Source organism: Palaemon carinicauda, chromosome 37 (assembly GCF_036898095.1).
Source record: "Palaemon carinicauda isolate YSFRI2023 chromosome 37, ASM3689809v2, whole genome shotgun sequence".
NCBI lineage: Eukaryota > Metazoa > Arthropoda > Malacostraca > Decapoda > Palaemonidae > Palaemon > Palaemon carinicauda.
This window is the reverse complement of record NC_090761.1, coordinates 71,429,911-71,450,479: the sequence shown is the minus strand read 5'-3', so window position 1 is coordinate 71,450,479 and position 20,569 is coordinate 71,429,911. Positions and strand designations below refer to the sequence as shown.

Below are 20,569 nucleotides of genomic sequence, written 5' to 3'. Positions count from 1 at the left end.
CTAACATTTTGTTACCAGGTTGGATCGGGGAGGGCCTTGGTGGACTTTCCTTTTCCTTTTAAATAAACTTATTTACACAGACATGACATTTATATCGCATTGCTTATGTTCAAGTACACTTATGTTATCCAGAGAAACAAAAAAATAGGGCTCTCCGATTCTGTAGACCATATTTTGTGGCAGGGAAGTCATGTACATGTCTCTTCTGCTTGAAATAATGTCTTATTAGAAGATGAAGACCTATGTTTTCTGTGTCTGATGCTGTGTGCTTGGAGTTCTAAGTTGATGGGATTTGATAATTTGATGACATTTTTTGTCATTGATTTTAATGTTTGCAAGTATTAATAATTTGTAACAAAATTCACAATACTGAAACCTGTTCCATGTATGGCATTCAACCTTGTACATTAAAAATTTTAATGAATTTTCTGTTTTGCTTCAACCAGATTTTGTCTTAATCTGAATATCATGCATAATTCAAGTGTAGTAAAAATGTATACGAGTCTATAGTTTAAATGAATTGTAACTAAGATTTTGACTTGAATGATTCAGAATTTGATATAGAGGCTTTAAATAACTTAAATTTGAGGATATAACAGTTATATTCATGACTAGAGTGGTTAAGAAAGAAAACCAACTGTGAAGACAATTGGTTCTGAAAAGTGGACTGAGTCATCCAACATGCACTACTAGGGTAATTTAGCCATTTTGATCTCGTACGTATAACATGACTCAAGTGTTACTGCTCTCATTTCATCAATGAGGGAGTGAATGATCTCTGTATGAGGAGACTGAATAACAGTCTAAATGAACACCTGGTTCTACAGAGTTAAAAGCAAGGTGTACTTATTAGCCCTTTGGCCCTTTTATGGTGAGGATACAGGCATTTGCTGGTGCTAGAAGAGGGAGGGGGGCCGTTTGGGGAGAATACTCGTCATACGAACATCAGATGAAGGAGAACACTCCATGATTTGATTTTTAGTTTTTTTTATCTTTCTTTTGTGTGATTTTATAAATTTATCTTATGTACACTATGAGCTAAGATAATAAAAAGAGGCATACTTTCTTTTGGATTTTATTTTCTCCATGATTGTTTACAAAGTTCAAAATATTTGTATAGTAGTTATAAATAGTTACAAATGCTAGTCACATTAAAATTTAAATATACAGTACAGTACATTGTTATTTAATTGCAATGCAGGTATACAGCTTGCTGACCTTAGTTACATCTGTATTGGGTCATTAATTAATTTCTATAGTATATTTGAGACATTTTCAATTATCTAAATTTTTCATGAGGCTCTATGTGCATTTACATTTTAAGAGAAAACAAGCTTTTCTGTGGTCAGGATATTATCTAGGTCTTCACTGCTTAATTTTCCATATTAATTTGGTATTGGCAATTATAATGGAACATTACTACTGTAGTTATACAGAAACTTTACATTTGTAAAATGTGATTATTAGTTATACAGAAATATAGAATTTTATATAACTTTACATTTGCAAAATGTGACAGTACAATTGCAAACTAGATTTATGAATATTTTTGTTAAAAGAATAAATTCTGTATGGCAGTTGTATTACCATTCTTTTAACAAAAATATCCATAAATCTAGTTTGCAGTTGTAATGTGTCACATTTTGCAAATGTAGAGTTATATAAAATTCTATATTTCTGTATAACTAATAATCACATTTTACAAATGTAAAGTTTCTGTATAACTACAGTAGTAATGTTCCATTATAATTGCCAATACCAAATTAATATGGAAAATTAAGCAGTGAAGACCTAGATAATATCCTGACCACAGAAAAGCTTGTTTTCTCTTAAAATGTAAATGCACATAGAGCCTCATGAAAAATTTAGATAATTGAAAATGTCTCAAATATACTATAGAAATTAATTAATGACCCAATACAGATGTAACTAAGGTCAGCAAGCTGTAATTTCCTTACATGGTTATCATTCAATAACAACAGTATGCATTTGGAACATTTTGAAGCTTTACATTAAAGTCCCCTTGATATCACCGATTTCTTTAATGCAGGGTCTTTCAAACATTTAAGATTTGTAATGATTAGGAACCCCAAAATAAGATTATCTAGGTCTTCAAGTTAGTTACTCTGTAGCAAAATTACAATAGGGCCTACAGGTACACGTAAAGCATTAGAAATACAAAATAAAAAAGAATACCGTTGCAATTAGATTCCAAACATGTCAGATCTGTCTTGGAGCTGGGGCTCAATGAACTAGCTAATTTCATTTAAAAAAAATTAAAAAGAACAAACCTATTCTAAAGTTTTCATACTAGCTAGCTTTCTGTCCCCAGAAGTTGACTGTCAAGTGTTTTATTACAGAAAACTATGTAAAACCCTTTTACACCGAAGTTATGATCATCTATTAGGATCTATAACCCTTTCACACTCATTAGGAACCTGACTTTCTAATACCAAATGAACATTTTCCTATTCAAGAGCATCTCCAAATCCTAAATGTAATCCATTCCTATTAAACCTAAAAATTTAATATCCGATTTACAAATATCGTTTTTGAGCACTATTAAAAATCTTTCATGAAACTTTAAGGTATGACTAGCTTTGGATATATTACACTGGTCATCACTATCTTATTCTAGATAATACAACTATCTTTGTTATACAGTACTGTGCTGCTAGTGAAAAATAGCAAACATTTTTTAATGATTTACCTAGTCTTATTACAAGTCCGTCACTTGCAACCTAAGACCTTTGTTACTCTTAATCCATTTTGACTAAAAGCTGTCCTACCAAGCTATTCTTAAGCATTCCCATCGAGATCTTCAAAAGTAGATTTAACTTAAATTTTCTATTAATCCTATCCCTTAAGCTTTTCAATAAAGTATTCTTTGCTGAAGCTTTTTCCAAAAGATCTTTGTGGTTTAATAAGCTTACATTTTCTCTAATAGTTCCCTTAAACACTTCCTGAACCCTATTTCCATCCTGACCAGGTTCGTAATTTAGCTGACTTATGTTACCCAACCAAGAAGTTTCCAAGTTTGACAGTATCTGACCTACAACATTCAAAGTTACTGTACCTGACCTACAAGATTCAAAGTTTCTGTACCTGACCCACAAGATTCAAAGTTACTGTACCTGACCCACAAGATTCGAAGTTTCTGTACCTGACCTACAAGTTTCCAAGTTACTGTAGGAAGATTCCAAGTTACTGTACCTGACCTACAAGATTCAAAGTTTCTGTACCTGACCCACAAGATTCAAAGTTACTCTACCTGACCCACAAGATTCAAAGTTACTGTACCTGACCTACAAGATTCAAAGTTTCTGTACCTGACCTACAAGTTTCCAAGTTACTGTACCTGACCTACAAGTTTCCAAGTTACTGTACCTGACCTACAAGTTTCCAAGTTACTGTAGGAAGATTCCAAGTTACTGTAGGAAGATTCCAAGTTACTGTACCTGACCTACAAAATTCCAAGTTATTGTACCTGACCTACAAGTTTCCAAGTTACTGTACCTGACCTACAAAATTCCAAGTTACTGTACCTGACCTACAAGTTTCCAAGTTACTGTAGGAAGATTCCAAGTTACTGTACCTGACCCACGAGATTCTAAGTTAATGTACCTGACCTACAAGATTCAAAGTTTCTGTACCTGACCTACAAGATTCAAAGTTTCTGTACCTGACCTACAACTCAAATTTACTGTACCTGACCTACAAGATTCGAAGTTACTGTACCTGACCTACAAGATTCGAATTTACTGTACCTGACCTACAAGATTCCAAGTTACTGTACCTGACCTACAAGATTCAAAGTTTCCATACCTGACCCTTAAGTTTCCAAGATACTGTACCTGACGTACAAGTTTCCAAGTTACTGTAAATTTCAGTTACAAGACCTGGCTTACAAATTTCCAAGTTACTGTACCTGACCTACAAGATTCCAAGTTACTGTACCTGACCTACAAGTTTCCAAGTTACTGTACCTGACCTACAATATACCAACTTACTGTACCTGACCTACAAGATTCCAACTTGCTGTACCTGATTTACAAGATCCAACTTACTGTACCTGACCTACAAGATTCCAACTTATTGTACCTGACCTACAAGATTCCAAGTTACTGTACCTGACCTACAACCTTACCACTTAAGTAGCAAAGAATATATTTTAGAGGAATAAGCAAGTTTGTCATGCAATAAGTGCAACTCAGTGTAGAGTTATTAAAAGTAACTAGGCTAAAGCCTCCACAATTTTGTAATTCTAAGGCTACAAATTCTATTATGAATAAAATTTCTGGGTACTGTACTTTTAAACAAGTCTTTGTAATGCTTTACGTGTGACTGCACTAATTAGCAATTAAGGCTTTTCTATAAAAAAAAAACAAGAGCTGATAAAGTGAATAACAGACCCCAGTTAAAAAAAACACTTATTAAAACACCTTGGATAAAAATTAACACAAAATTAAATTTTTACTTTATTATATAAGTGCAGTACTTTAAAATATTACATTTTACATTGAACATTATCAGAGAGAGAGAGAGAGAGAGAGAGAGAGAGAGAGAGAGAGAGAGAGAGAGTAAATTGTCAAAACAGTTTTCTCAAAAATTAAAAGATCTTGATGCCTTAACTTTCTTAAATCACCACCAAGAACAGAGTATCACCCTAGAAATTTCTTTAATTTCAAAATTTGATTGTAATTTTGTAAATATAGTTCGAGGAAATTACAGCCAAAACTTAATTTATCTGTCAACATTTTCTACTAAATTACGGAACCGAGATTTTATGAAAATAGTCAACACTGACATAATTAAAGTGACATCAAGCATTGCCAAATACAATCAGCCTATTAAAACTGATATGAGGTACATGAACAATTAACTTTGGAGTTGGCAAAAGTTGTGGGAAAAAGTTTCTAGGGACCTTCAAGAAATGGTTTAAAGGCTATAAACGTTCTATAAGACAAGAATTAAAAGTTTTAACCTTATGTAAGATGAGGTTGTAAAATGAGAAATGTTTTAAAAGCCAACGAGATATTTAACCTGACAGTCGCACGTAAAGGTTAACTTGTTTATAGTAGTACAGTACATAGATATTTGCAGAAATGAGATAATGAATATACAGAGGAATGACACTGATGACCATTGAAAATCAGTACAGTAAAAAGTTACACAAGATTGATTTGCTAAGATCTTTGTAAAGAATTAAATTCAAAAAGTTTCTTTCGCCAGATTATCAATTAAAAGCTTAAACTTCCCCATTTAAGAACAAATATACCTGTAGTATGAAAATTATAGAGGCTTGCAATTAAGTTCTACTTGGGTAAGATTTCTTGTAAAGTTGATTTTAAGCTTTCTCAGTAAAACATTAGTAGCGCTCAAGTAAATCACAAAAATTAAGGTTTAAGAAAACCAAGTTCTCCAAGACTAAAGTAAATACTATTCTCTTTTAGATCTAAGGTGGCAATAGATTCAAAATTGAATAAAGTTGTACGGGATTTGCATGAATACATGACGACTTGCAGGAAACCAACTAAAACCATTCTATGCAAACCTAAATATTTGACCCTGAATAAAGGTGATATACTTTAGGTATTAAGTTTCGTATTTACTGTTCGGAATTTCAAATCAATGCATTAAAAAATACACATTAAAGTCAATGGCATGCAACATTAACAGTGAATCTGATTCTGGTAACCTAAATACTGTACTGATGCCACAGTGAATCTGATTCTGGTAACCTAAATACTGTACTGATGCCACAGTGAATCTGATTCTGGTAACCTAAATACTGTACTGATGCCACAGTGAATCTGATTCTGGTAACCTAAATACTGTACTGATGCCACAGTGAATCTGATTCTGGTAACCTAAATACTGTACTGATGCCACAGTGAACCTAATTCTGGTAAACTAAATACTGCACTTATGCCAAAGTGAACCTAATTCTGGTAACCTAAATACTGTACTGATGCCACAGTGAATCTGATTCTGGTAACCTAAATACTGTACTGATGCCACAGTGAACCTAATTCTGGTAAACTAAATACTGCACTTATGCCAAAGTGAACCTAATTCTGGTAAACTAAATACTGTACTGATGCCACAGTGAACCTAATTCTGGTAAACTAAATACTGCACTTATGCCAAAGTGAACCTAATTCTGGTAAACTAAATACTGTACTGATGCCACAGTGAACCTAATTCTGGTAAACTATATAATGTACTAATGCCACAGTGAACCTGATTCTGGTAAACTAAATACTGAACTGATGCCACAGTGAACCTGATTCTGGTAAACTAAATACTGGACTGATTTCACGTGGAATCTGATTCTGGTAAACTAAATACTGTACTGATGCCACAGTGAACTTTATTCTGGTAAACTAAATACTGTACTGATGCCACAGTGAACCTGACTCTTGTAAACTAAATACTGTACTAATGCCACAGTGAACCTGACTTGTAAACTAAATACTGTACTGATGCCACAGTGAACCTAATTCTGGTAAACCAAATACTGTACTGATGCCAGAGTGAACCTGATTCTGGTAAACTAAATACTGTACTGATGCCACAGTGAATCTGATTCTGGTAAACTAAATACTGTACTGATGCCACAGTGAACCTAATTCTGGTAAACCAAATACTGTACTGATGCCACAGTGAATCTGATTCTGGTAACTAAATACTGTACGGATGCCATGCCACAGTGAATCTGATTCTGGTAAACTAAATACTGTGCTGATTCCGCAGTGAATCTAATTCTGGTAAACTAAATACTGTACTGATGCCACAGTGAACCTGATTCTGGTAAACTCGATACTATACTGATGCCACAGTGAACCTGATTCTGGTAAACTGAATACTGTACTGATTCCACAGGGAATCTGATTCTGGTAAACTAAATACTATACTGATGCCACAGTGAACTTTATTCTGGTAAACTAAATACTGTACTGATTCCACAGTGAACCTGATTCTGGTAAACTAAATACTGTACGGATGCCACAGTGAACTTTATTCTGGTAAACTAAATACTGTACTGATGGCAATGTTCAGAGAACCCCTAAGGACTAAATGGCCTATTTGATTGCTCAGATTTTGACCAAATCAAGATGGCTGGCAGTGCAATCTAACAGAATAAGATAAGAAATTATGTTCTGTATAATACAAAAACTTTTAACATTATACTGACTTGGGCAATATTTCAACTACAGTAAATCATTATCTAAAAGGGCTTTTTTTATATACACCAGATAGAGAATGCCAAAACAGAAATAGGTTCCAATTAATATATGGTAAAGTACACCAACAAAAAACCCTTTAAATTTCCAAAAGTGAAACTATATGCTATTTAGGACTTCATTATTTGCAACTTGAATAATTTTTCATCCTCAACTCTTCATAGCATGTATTCCAAAGCATAATTTTTCATCCTCTTGGGCTCTTCATAGCACGTATTCCAAAGCAATCCAGGGGTTATTTGCAAGAGATTTCAAGTTGAGAATCAGCCAATCTCCTGGTCAATTCGTTCATGGTGGCCTCTTGAGCATAATATAGATCTTGAAACCATGGGGCTGTAAATCCTCTTTGCTGCTACGACAACATTGAATCTGGAAAAAAAAATATGAGATTAGAAAAGGAACTGAATCTGGGAAAAAAAAATATGAGATTAGAAAAGGAACTCCTAACAGTATTTGCTTATCTAATCTCAAATTTTGAGGGAGAACATTAAACTAACATCAAATCACTAGTCCAGATGAGGCTTAACAGAAGTGAATTTTCAGATCCTATGCATTATACAGATTTTCAATTTAAGACCTATTAAATCTAACATATGAAATATAAAACACTTTACCCAAGTTGGAAGTTTTTCTCCAGTCCTTTTCATGTTAAATATTAACTAATTTTCCTACATGTATATTTTCTGTTCCACTAGCTAATAACTTATTTTTAATACTTTAAAACACTTGTTCATAATTAGATTGCAAAATATGGTCACCAACATTCTTTCTAATCTAACAGGACCACTAATCTCCCTATAAACTTGCTATAAAATGTATTTCTTGAAATCGACAAGCTGCATAGCAGTGTTGCCAGGTTTTCTAAATGAGAAAAGGCCAACCTCTACTCAACAGAAGCTTTAAAAGGCCAACCCATTAGTAGAAAGGCAAAATATAAAGTATTTAAGACCCGCCTCTTTTTATATTACTAAAGGTCTACCAATTTAAAAAAAAAAAAAAAGCCAAACTTGGGTTTTTTTGGGGCCTTAAAAAGGCCAAACTAGCAACCCTGCTGCATAGTTGTGTTGAAAGTAACTGCATAATGATCATGAATACAAAAGAAATCAAGGCATAAAAATGAGTTTACCAATAAGAAATTTTATATTTCTTAGTTTAGAACAATTGTTGTTTGCCCTGTAGCTAAAGATTTACATAACAGTATTCAAGGTGATTTTATGATTGTGTTACTCAGTGGGTGTCAATTATGTGCCTAGCCTTTTTGTGAGAGGTAGAACTGGATCAGCGGATCACTAGCTAAACTATATGAAGAATCAGTATCACTATCTTATACTTAAATACCAGACCTACCTTAATCTATTGACAGGAAATAAACTCGCCCCACAGAAAAACTTTATCGGTCATACTTGCATACCAGACCCACCTTGATCTATTGACATATAAACTCACTCCGCAGAAAGAAACAGTATCGCTCATACTTGCATACCAGACCCACCTTGATCTATTGACAAGAAATAAACTCACTCCGCAGAAAGAAACAGTATCGCTCATACTTGCATACCAGACCCACCTTGATCTATTGACAAGAAATAAACTCACTCTGCAGAAAGAAACAGTATCGCTCATACTTGCATACCAGACCCACCTTGATCTATTGACAAGAAATAAACTCACTTCGCAGAAAGAAACAGTATCGCTCATACTTGCATACCAGACCCACCTTGATCTATTGACAAGAAATAAACTCACTCCACAAAAAGAAACAGTATCGCTCATACTTGCATACCAGACCCACCTTGATCTATTGACAAGAAATAAACTCACTCCACAGAAAGAAACAGTATCGCTCATACTTGCAAACCAGACCCACCTTGATCTATAGACAAGAAATAAACTCACTCCACAGAAAGGAACAGTATCGCTCATACTTGCAAACCAGACCCACCTTGATCTATAGACAAGAAATAAACTCACTCCACAGAAAGAAACAGTATCGCTCATACTTGCAAACCAGACCCACCTTGATCTATTGTTAAGAAATAAACTCACTCCACAGAAAGAAACAGTATCGCTCATACTTGCAAACCAGACCCACCTTGATCTATAGACAAGAAATAAACTCACTCCACAGAAAGAAACAGTATCGCTCATACTTGCAAACCAGACCCACCTTGATCTATTGGTAAGAAATAAACTCACTCCACAGAAAGAAAGTATCGCTCATACTTGCAAACCAGACCCACCTTGATCTATTGAAAAGAAAAACTCTCTCCACAGAAAGAAACAGTATCATTCATACTTGCATACCAGACCTACCTTGATCTATTGACAGGAAATAAACTCACTCCACAGAAAGAAACAGTATCGCTCATACTTGCAAACCAGACCCACCTTGATCTATTGACAAGAAATAAACTCACTCCACAGAAAGAAACAGTATCGCTCATACTTGCAAACCAGACCCACCTTGATCTATTGAAAAGAAAAACTTTCTCCACAGAAAGAAACAGTATCATTCATACTTGCATACCAGACCTACCTTGATCTATTGACAGGAAATAAACTCACTCCACAGAAAGAAACAGTATCGCTCATACTTGCAAACCAGACCCACCTTGATCTATTGACAAGAAATAAACTCACTCCACAGAAAGAAACAGTATCGCTCATACTTGCAAACCAGACCCACCTTGATCTATTGAAAAGAAAAACTCTCTCCACAGAAAGAAACAGTATCATTCATACTTGCATACCAGACCTACCTTGATCTATTGACAGGAAATAAACTCACTCCACAGAAAGAAACAGTATCGCTCATACTTGCAAACCAGACCCACCTTGATCTATTGACAAGAAATAAACTCACTCCACAGAAAGAAACAGTATCGCTCATACTTGCAAACCAGACCCACCTTGATCTATTGAAAAGAAAAACTCTCTCCACAGAAAGAAACAGTATCATTCATACTTGCATACCAGACCTACCTTGATCTATTGACAGGAAATAAACTCACTCCACAGAAAGAAACAGTATCACTCATACTTGCATACCAGACCTACCTTGATCTATTGACAAGAAATAAACTTACTCCACAGAAATAAACAGTATCGCTCATACTTGCAAACCAGACCCACCTTGATCTATTGGTAAGAAATAAACTCACTCCACAGAAAGGAACAGTATCGCTCATACTTGCATACCAGACCTACCTTGATCTATTGACAGGAAATAAACTCACTCCACAGAAAGAAACAGTATCGCTCATACTTGCAAACCAGACCAACCTTGATCTATTGAAAAGAAAAACTCTCTCCACAGAAAGAAACAGTATCGCTCATACTTGCAAACCAGACCCACCTTGATCTATAGACAAGAAATAAACTCACTCCACAGAAACAGTATCGCTCATACTTGCAAACCAGACCCCCCTTGATCTATAGACAAGAAATAAACTCGCTCCACAGAAAGAAACAGTATCATTCATACTTGCATACCAGACCCACCTTGATCTATAGACAAGAAATAAACTCACTCCACAGAAACAGTATCGCTCATACTTGCAAACCAGACCCCCCTTGATCTATAGACAAGAAATAAACTCGCTCCACAGAAAGAAACAGTATCATTCATACTTGCATACCAGACCTACCTTGATCTATTGACAGGAAATAAACTCACTCCACAGAAATTTATCCTAGGTAATCCACTGAATAATTTCCTAAGTCTTCCATTTTATATAAAATGTAACTTAAGAAAAATTTATAAGGAAAAATTTTTCCCATCTACTTATGTATAAAATCGTACATTAGTACTACTGGCATAGGAATATGGATATAAAACTGAAAATATAGTAAATATTAATCTAAAGAAGAATTTTAGATTTTTGTTCATGAAAATATTCACATTAAATTATGACTTACATCGAGAAGGAAATTTAGCATGGTTGGAAATTTGGTATCTTCAGAATGTTTACTTGTAATCACATCACTTCTAAAATTCTCAAATTACATTAAAGAGTATAGTATAATCAGATTAATTACCAAATAACCAATTTCAATTTCCTTAGATTGAAATTAGTTTCTATATATTGATCATTCTAAAAATAGACTTATTATACCAAATATAATTTAACATTGAACAGTGACGAGAAATACTTCCTCACTCAATTTATAAATAAGATCCAACATTAATATAATTCACTAAAACTAAAGCAAACTTTATTGTGTCCATTAAATATGGTTGTAAATTTTAACTTTAGCTTTTCTTAAGACTTGTGAACATTTCGTAAAGCTTTGCTATTCTAAACGAATGGAAGCCTAAATTTAGAAAAGATTAAGCATATTTGTAAATAAACTCCCTATTTTAGCTTTGGATTAAACTTTTGACTTTTAAGTACATAACTTGGGTCTGGGTTGTGGGGGGGGGGGGGGAGAGTTTAGAACCTTAAAGAAACCCAATGCAGTGCCTACAGTATACCACGCAGGTGCTCAAACTGGAGCCTAGTCAAACCAAACTAAAAAATATGTTTTGAACTAAACTTTCTTGGCCACTTAGTATTCATAAAATTATAAATGCTTACCTCCAGTATTATCATTATTACTAGCTAAGCTACAATCCTAGTTGGAAAAACAGGATGCTATAATCCCAGAGCCCCCAACAGGGAAAATAGCCCAGTAAGGAAAGGAAAAAAAAGGAAAATGGTATAATCTATCATCCAAGTATTTTCCAATTACTCGAGTTTGGATTTTGACAAGTGTAGCCTTCGTACAAAATCTTAATGCAAATACCATTTAACACTTAAAACAAGCAGCCCCTCCACACTGCTAGCCTCCGTTGATTGTTTCATTGAATATAACCAGGGACCTAAGTCACACATGGATGCCAATTAGGCCTTAAAAATCAAAGAGGTTTTCAACTCAAATTACCTAAATATAAGTCCTCTCATCGCCCAAACAAAAACTCTCATTCCCTCGTCAACTATACTTAAACTAGGAAAAATATTCGTTTAAACTAAACTTACATTTATGCTAAAGTTTGTATGAAAAATATAATTCGGAGATAGTACACATTTTGGATACCTTAAAACCTACGTTGAGAAAAATATATACTAAAAAGCAATTCTAAATTTATAAGGAAAACTTTATCCATCTACATAATAATAAAATCGTACATCAGTACTTTTGGCTACATAGAACTATGGATATAATACTAAAATGAAAATATAGTAAGTATTAATCTAAAGAAGAATTTTAGGTTTTTGTTCATGAAAATATTTAAATTAAGTTAGGAATTAGATCAAGGGAAAGAAATTTAGCAAGGTTGGAAATTTTAAATTCTTCAGAATGCTTATTCATTGTAATCACATCACTTCTAAAATTCTCAAATTACATTCAAGAGTATATTATCAAATTTATTATCAAATAACCAATTTCAATTTCCTTAGATTGAAAATGGTTTCTATAAATTGACCATTCTAGAAGTAAATTGTTCTCGTACCAAATTTACTCTAACATTGACCAGTGGCGAGAAATTCTTCCTCACTCAATTTATAAATAAAACCTTACTACAATACACTAAAACCAAAGCAAACTTTATTGCGTTAATTAAATATGGTTGTAAATTTTAACTAACTTTTCTTGAGACTTGAACATTTCGTAAAGCTTTGCTATTCTAAACTAATGTAAGCCTAAGTTTAGAAAAGATTAAGCATATTTGTAATTTAACTCCCAATTTAAGCTTACGATTAAACTTTTGATTTTGAAGTACATAATTTAGGTCTGGGTTGGGGGGGGGGGGGGGGCAGGTTGGAACCTTAAACCTAATGCAGTGCCTACAGTATACCACGCAGGTGCTCCGACGGGAGCCTAGTCAAACCAAATTAATAAAAAAAAAGTTTTTAACTAAACCTTCTTGCCCACTTCGTATTCATAGAATTAAATTATAAATGCTTACCTCCAGTATTATCATTACTAGCTAAGCTAAAACCCTAGTTGGAAAAGTAGGATGCCATAAGCCCAGAGGCCCCAACAGGGAAAACAACCTAGTAAGGAAAGGAAAAAAAAAAGGAAAATAGAATAATCTATCATCCAAGTATTTTCCAATTTTTACTCGAGTTTGGATTTCGTTCGTTCGTTCGTTGTGTATTACAGCCAACTCTTGTTGGCACGGGCCTTTCCCTTGGTCGTACCCAAGGCCAATATAGAGCTTATATTGGCCTTGGTCGTACCATAGGCTAGCCTCCGCTAATTGCTTCATTAAATATAACCAGGGACCTAAGCCACCTATGCCAATTAGGCCTTTAAAATCAAGAGGTTTTCAACTCGGATTACCTAAAAAGAAATTCCTCCTATCGCCCAAACTAAACATCGCATTCCCTCGTCAACTATACTTTAACTAGGAAAAATATTCGTTTAAACTATAAACTTACATTTATGCTTAAGTTTGTATGAAAAATATAATTCGGAAATAGTACACATTTTAGATACCTTAAGACCTACGTTAAGAAAAATATGTACTAAAAACCATTTCTAAATTACCTTTAGAAGAAGCCAGAGATATTTCGTTCCTTGACCTCGTCGAACCATGGAAAATTGTAGTCTCCTTGCGCAAATAACACAGAAGTTGGCCCCTCCAATATCACAGACGAAACTGAGATAAAAAGTACGTACTTCCATAGTCAATTCCAGGTTTAACCGGTAATGTCTGTCCTCTGATTTTCAACCAATCACAAACGTCAATGCCATTCCTCTCTAACAAATTCTGGAAAAGTGGCTCCTGATTGGCTGAAAGAAGCGAAACTGACTCCTGATTGGGTGAAAGAAGCGAAACTGGCTCCTGATTGGCTGAAAGAAACCAAGTGCCTAACGAGTACAACAATATTGTCAGTAGTTACTGTATTACTCAAGGGCAGTCAGAGAAGAGAAAATTGTTTGCATGTAGTTCTAGTTTATAATTTCTTCAATTTTTATTATAGACGAGATACACTAGATGGATGATTAGGTTTATACTAAGGGAATGAAATCTACTCCAACAAAGAGAGAGGGAAAAAAGTTTTTTTTTTTTTTTGTATATATATATATATATATATATATATATATATATATATATATATATATATATATATATATATATATATATATATATATATATAAATAATTTTAACCTTTAACTAAATCAAAGATTCCGTTTTCATTACAGTCTAAAAGGCCCCTACACACTTTCAATTTTTTCGTCAATTAATTGATATCAATTTATTGACGTCAATGAATTAATGGAGAAATTGACCGTGTGTAGGGGACATTGATATCAATATAATTGAAACAATTTCATTGAATCAATTCATTGAGAGATCAAAGATCCTTTGATATTTATTGATGGGTTTTCAATAAAATTTCGTCCAGAGCAAGCACAGATGCTTTCATCTGGGAGTTATGAATCAAACTGAAAATTGAAGTCAAATCATTGACCGTGTGTAGGCACAGTGATTTCCTCAATTGCATTGTCGTCAATAAATTGATATCAATTAATTGACGAAAAAATTAATCGAGTGTAGGGGCCTTAAGATAGAGATCTTGCGGGAAAAATCTTTAAGATGAATATCCAATGAGATATTTTGATGCCAAAAAACGTTTTATGATTCCACGTCAAAATATTTGGACTTGAAAGAGTGTTTATAGCATCGGATTGAATTTTCAGATTATTATTATTATTATTATTATTATTATTATTATTATTATTATTATTATTATTATTATTATTATTATCACTAACTAATCTAAAACCCTATTTCGAAAAGCAAGATACTATAAGCCCAAGAGCTCCAACAGGGAAAAATAGCCCAGTGAGGAAAGTAAATAAGGAAATAAATAAACGATATAAGAAGCAACGGACAATTAAAATAAAACATTTAAAAAAACATTATATTGAAACAGATTTTTTCTATAGAAACATACATGTGCCGTTTTTAATGCACACTGGCCAAAGGCATATACACTTGTATTTATACGGATAGATTATACTGTATCTTAAGGTGATATACACTTGTATTTATACGGATAGATTATACTGTATCTTAAGGTGACGAAATACACTATCCTAATATTGGAATTACTCTCTCTCTCTCTCTCTCTCTCTCTCTCTCTCTCTCTCTCTCTCTCTCTCTCTCTCTCTCTCTCTCTCTCTCTCTCTCTTTTGCAATTATTCCAATATATTTTCGGTGAATAGGCATTGATGCTGAAAAAAACACTTTTAATTATAATATGAAAAGTAAATTTTGGAAAGATATTTTCATATTTTAGAAAATGCATTAGCTAATTTATCACTCTCTTCTATACCATCTTTACTAAAAAAGGAGAGAGAGAGAGAGAGAGAGAGAGAGAGAGAGAGAGAGAGAGAGAGAGAGAGAGAGATTTCATCTGATACAATGAATGCCAGGATTACATACAAGTCCTGCAGGTAATCTATTGTAGAAAACAAATCTCCTCAGCCCAGCCTTCATTGAGGATGCCAGGAGACCTTAAATCAATCAATCAATTACCTAGCCTTCATTGAGGATGCCAGACAACCTCAAATCAATCAGTCAATCACTCAGCCTTCATTGCATTTCATAAACTCCTCCAAACCTGACACTCACATATGTCTGTTGACAACTATTATACACTAGTGAGTGTTAATTTTTTCAGCATGACCTACCTGTGAAGGTGATAAGTTCTGGAACATCCGTTCACGATGACTTCAAAACCCTAACTGAAGCTGAATACCAAGTTGAGATCAGCTGATACGCTTGTCATTTTCTTTTCCGAGTTACAATTTATCATCAGAGATAGCCAAGAACTGGTATTCAATAAGGTTATTGAATTGGTTTCTGATAGATAGTCCTTTCTAAAAACTTTAAAAACAATCCTTTCTGAAAGATTCATATCTGAGTTGGATGATTTTGTCCGTTTTGGTATATTTATTGAATTGGATTAAAGAATTTGGGACTGAGGCCAGGGAGGCAATTTAGCACTGTTCTCTGAAGCTAAGTTGCACAGCATGTTGGAAGAAAGGAAACTGAAACGTAGGTGAATAAGTTAAAAAAGGCTGTAACTAGGAGCAAAAATGATGTATTATCACTATACTGTACAAAGGAAAGTCTAAGCTAGGAGTGAAAACACACTATTGTCACTATTCGGAAAAAAAGGACATTGTGCATACTTCAATTTACTATACAGAGATCATCTTTCTTAATATGTTTCCTCTTAAGAGTTACCGATTTCGCCTCCGTGCTTCTCAGGAAAAGATGTCTCCTTCCATAGGCCACTGATCTTTCCTATTGTTATCAGTACATTAAGGGGTCGGTTGCTTGATGCTCACTCTCCAGTGCCTTCTATCAGAAGCATCCTCTGCCACCAAACCTCTTCTCTCCCGATTACCCTTAACCTTATCTCATCATCTAGTCCAATGACTCCTTCACCATCTTCCCTTCCTGACAGGTTCCTCCCAAGCCCATTTCACATCCATGGGTTACTGATATAGGGTGTCAAATCTAAAAGATTTTTTACTGAGGCACACAAAGGAAAATAAAAACACAGCTGTAATAAAATTCACATATATTTCTCGCGTAAAAGCCTTATTACAAGTTACAATAGAACGGCACTTTCTCATCTGAATAATTAAACGTGCAGTATGGCCTAAATCCGAGCACATCCACCCCGACTTCACCAGTCTAGTGAGAAACTGACAATTATTATGTCTTCTTTTTGAAAATTCTTTAACGTAAGTAGATGGCAACCAAATCATCGTAACAATGTGAAAATGTTAAGGTATTTTTCTTGGAGGACTGGTATTTCAGTTCAGGGAACAGTGCAAATAAGAGGAGCTACGTGATTGGTTCATAGGCTGATGACGTAACAAGGACGAGACCTTTAGCTGGGACATGATGAGAGAAAGAGAAAAGAGGAGACGCGGTGTGTCAAGTTATGTCTGTGTGTGCGTGTGTCTTTGTGTATTTATTTTTTTTTCATGTGCACAATGGGATGGAATTAAAATCCACAGTCATATGAGTTGAGGTGCAAGTAACAACCCATACAAGAGCGGGTTTCTTCCAAATCCAAGAGGTTAGAATTACAGCAAAATACTATAAAGGCTCTGAATTATGAAGTAATACGAGGAAACAGAGGGTTAAAAATGTTTTTCCTGAACGATGAAAGCTGACATGAAATATGCCGTCTCAAGAATGAAAACCACGAGGGTAAACATTAGTCTGGCCCGATAGAGTTCATCTCTTCTTGGATAGATGGCGCCATGTGTGCTGTGCAGGCCAACTCGTGGTGATGCAATCTTCAGCGAGCATAGATAGATGTCAGTGCCTTTGAAAAGATCGTGAGTGACTATACAAGAAGGAGCCGTTGATACCTATAAATGAGGGAGTCACTTTGTGCAAAGGGGATAATATACAATGTTGTGAATTGGACACAGAACTGAATACATACATCTATTTTTATTGATATGATGGTAGATCCTTTCTCGCTGCATTCATATCTCTTCCACATCAATGGGATATACTATATCTAATAAATAATATTAATAATAAGTAATCTCATAGGAAAAATACATGTAGCACAGAAGCGGACATGCACACAGACACTATAACACGATGAAAATGCTTGCTCTAAGGCCACATCAGCAAGCCCTAACGCATACTGAGTAGCCAAAGTGAGTTAGTCGGTCACGCATGAGCCTCAGAGGCAGGTTACGTGACAATCGTCGTGATGAGTCCAATCTGCAGAGAAAAAAGGGCTTTAATTTCTTTCATTGCAGTGCTTTGAAGTTTAGTACCTTTACAATGACACACTCATAAAATAACTACTATCTATACCACATATCGACCAAGGGAAATAGCACAATATTAAATAAACAGAGACTGCAATGCTCACCAGTGCCTAAGAGTTTATGGTGTGGAAAAGAATCACAGATCGGCAGATGAAAAAATGTTCAGAGAGAAGGCTGTGGTTGTCTCTCCCTTCTTAGCTGCAGCTTTGACTATGTATTGCCCGACATCCGTTGGCAGGCAAGATGGGATGGTAAGTGAAAATACCTTATCATCTTTCTGGAACTTGAAACGGGGTGAGGACTCATCGATGGGTTTGCCATCCTTCACCCAGGTCAGCTTGAGAGGCTCTGTTTCAAAACCAATACTGAAGCTGGCTGACTTCTCTTCTGCAACTGTCTGCGATTTTGGGAACTTCTTAACGGCTGGCTGTTTCTTCTCCTCACCAGGGACTGGAATATTTGAGAAAATTAAATGGCTGATATCATGATAGAGTAAATGATTTGCTAGGATCAAGAAAATCCATGTGGGCCTAGCAACTTAATCCATAGGACTTGCTGAGATACCATAAAACTAAAGGTGTATGGTGAAAAAAGTATAAACAGTATATGTGGGACATATAGATATTAACAATTATAGAACACTGAAGTAAAATTCATCATAAACAGATCAGAGAAGCAGATCCTGGGAAATACTTACTTAAAACATTTATTGTGCATGTGCTGAATGATTCACCAATATCATTGAAAGCCTCGCAAGTGTAGGTACCTGCATCCTCAGGGAAGATTTCAGCAATCTTCAGGAGGTATGTTTCACCTTCAGTGACATACTGGAAGTCCTTAGAGGGCTTGATTTCCTTCTCGTTGTGCAACCAAACCACATCAAACTTGGTAGCACCTCCGATTTTGCACTTGAGCGTGTGAGGGGTACCATCTTGCACTAATTCTGAGACGAGGTGTTCAACGATTCTTGGTATCTTGTCACCCTGGCCTCCCTTGCCATTAACTTGTTGTTCCATGGGAGTAATCTTGAGCACACAGGATGTTTCTGCTGTGCCTAAGGAATTGGTGGCTTTACAGACGTACTTGCCTTCATCCTCTGGGAACACCTCGTTAATAGTCAGTGAAGCCAGGCCTTGGCGGTACTTGAGATCAATGATGTCTGAGGAACTTAAGGGCTCACCATTCTTGAACCACGTGACTTGGGGTTCTGGATCACCCTTGACTGTACATTTCAGGCCCAGAGCTTCACCATCCTTAATATTAAGCGTTGGGGGTAGTTCTCCAGAAAATCCTGGGGGGCCCATCAAAGAGTCATCTGGAGGCACTACAGGAGAAATAAAGATAAGTTAGAGCATGGTTTTATCTTAGGCCATCTTAAATTGTGAAATCTCTGATAAGTATTACAACAGCAAATATTAAATTTAATGACAATTGTTGGTGCATTTCCTAGATTTCCCTGGTCTAGTATACAGATATAAGAAAGTTTCTGAAGTTGAAATGGATCATTACAAATTAATCATGAATAAATGCAAGATGCCAGGGATTGAAGGGCTCCTTAGGAGGCTAAGCAAGTGGTATAATTAAGTAAGGCTGAAAAAGATGAGGTCTTTAATACCTGGATGCTAATTCATGCTTGATAAGACTCTGAAGGGAATTTAGAATAAGATGGAATGAAATATCTAGTCATATCATTTTAGAATTATCTTTGAAAGTAAGGCCACATTGAAGTACTGAAGCCCAATTAACGTCTAACTTAGGACAGCCAAGTAATATTGATGCAAGGATGCTAAAAACAGTTACTTCTGGTTCCTTGACTTTAAACTTACATTCAAGCTCCTTAGTGGCTGAACGTGATCTTGACGTCGTTCCTGTCGAGTCTTGCCTCTTGCCATAAGGTTTGAGAGTTCTCTTGGACCCTGATGTCGCCGTCGCTGAGGACGAGGAGGTTTCAACTTTGGTGGATACTTTGGCTTCTGACTTGGAGCTTGCACTGCTGCTCGTTACGGCGATGGTGGCAGCAGACTGCAGAATGGAGCAGGTAGGATGGTAGTAGTGTCATTAGTGGTAGTAGTAGTAATGGTAGTAGTGATGGTAGTAGTCACAACAGTAGAAAAAATAGAAGGCAAAATGCTAATTTTGGTAGTTCTACAATACTGGGGACATTCATCAAAGTGGGGAAGTCACAAGAGTTTATGTGTCTAATGTAGTTTGAGAGTGATGTAAGTGACGAAGGATATACTACAGAGTAATACAAAATTTGTGAAGAATGACTCGGTTTACCATCACTGTGAAGAGTTGCCAGAGGGCATTAATATCATCGTACTCAAAAGCCACTACAGATGATATAATGCACTGCAACGCAGTATTTTACCTTTGACTTATGGATCTGCTCCTGACATAAAATTTATACCTAAATACTTTCTGAGTTAAGTTGTGTTCAGCATGAGATAAAACTGACATATATTTCTTAATAAGGGTGGACTGTCTGTGGGTGAAATATAACTGATATATT

General features: G+C 35.2%; 1 protein-coding gene and 1 long non-coding RNA gene across 3 annotated transcripts in view; both read right to left on the bottom strand.

The window, feature by feature from the left end:
- Nucleotides 1–4,465: 4,465 nt before the first annotated feature.
- On the bottom strand, nt 4,466–13,993 carry LOC137629786 (uncharacterized). Of its 2 annotated transcripts, XR_011041608.1 has the most exons (4): nt 13,782–13,934; nt 6,072–7,616; nt 5,957–6,028; nt 4,466–5,913 (listed from the first exon to the last, which is right to left on the bottom strand). It is a non-coding gene; the product is annotated as an uncharacterized lncRNA (long non-coding RNA). The 2 variants fall into 2 exon arrangements; XR_011041609.1 differs by lacking the exons at nt 4,466–5,913; nt 5,957–6,028 and having other exon boundaries at nt 6,168–7,616; nt 13,782–13,993.
- A 2,827-nt stretch (nt 13,994–16,820) lies between these two features.
- Nucleotides 16,821–20,569, bottom strand: part of LOC137629783 (twitchin-like) — a 224,471-nt gene continuing 220,722 nt past the window's right edge. The window contains 4 exon segments of the mRNA XM_068361418.1: nt 16,821–18,007; nt 18,162–18,507; nt 18,755–19,381; nt 19,884–20,079. Of these exon segments, the coding sequence (XP_068217519.1) occupies nt 18,194–18,507; nt 18,755–19,381; nt 19,884–20,079 (1,137 nt within the window). The 3' untranslated portion in view covers nt 16,821–18,007; nt 18,162–18,193.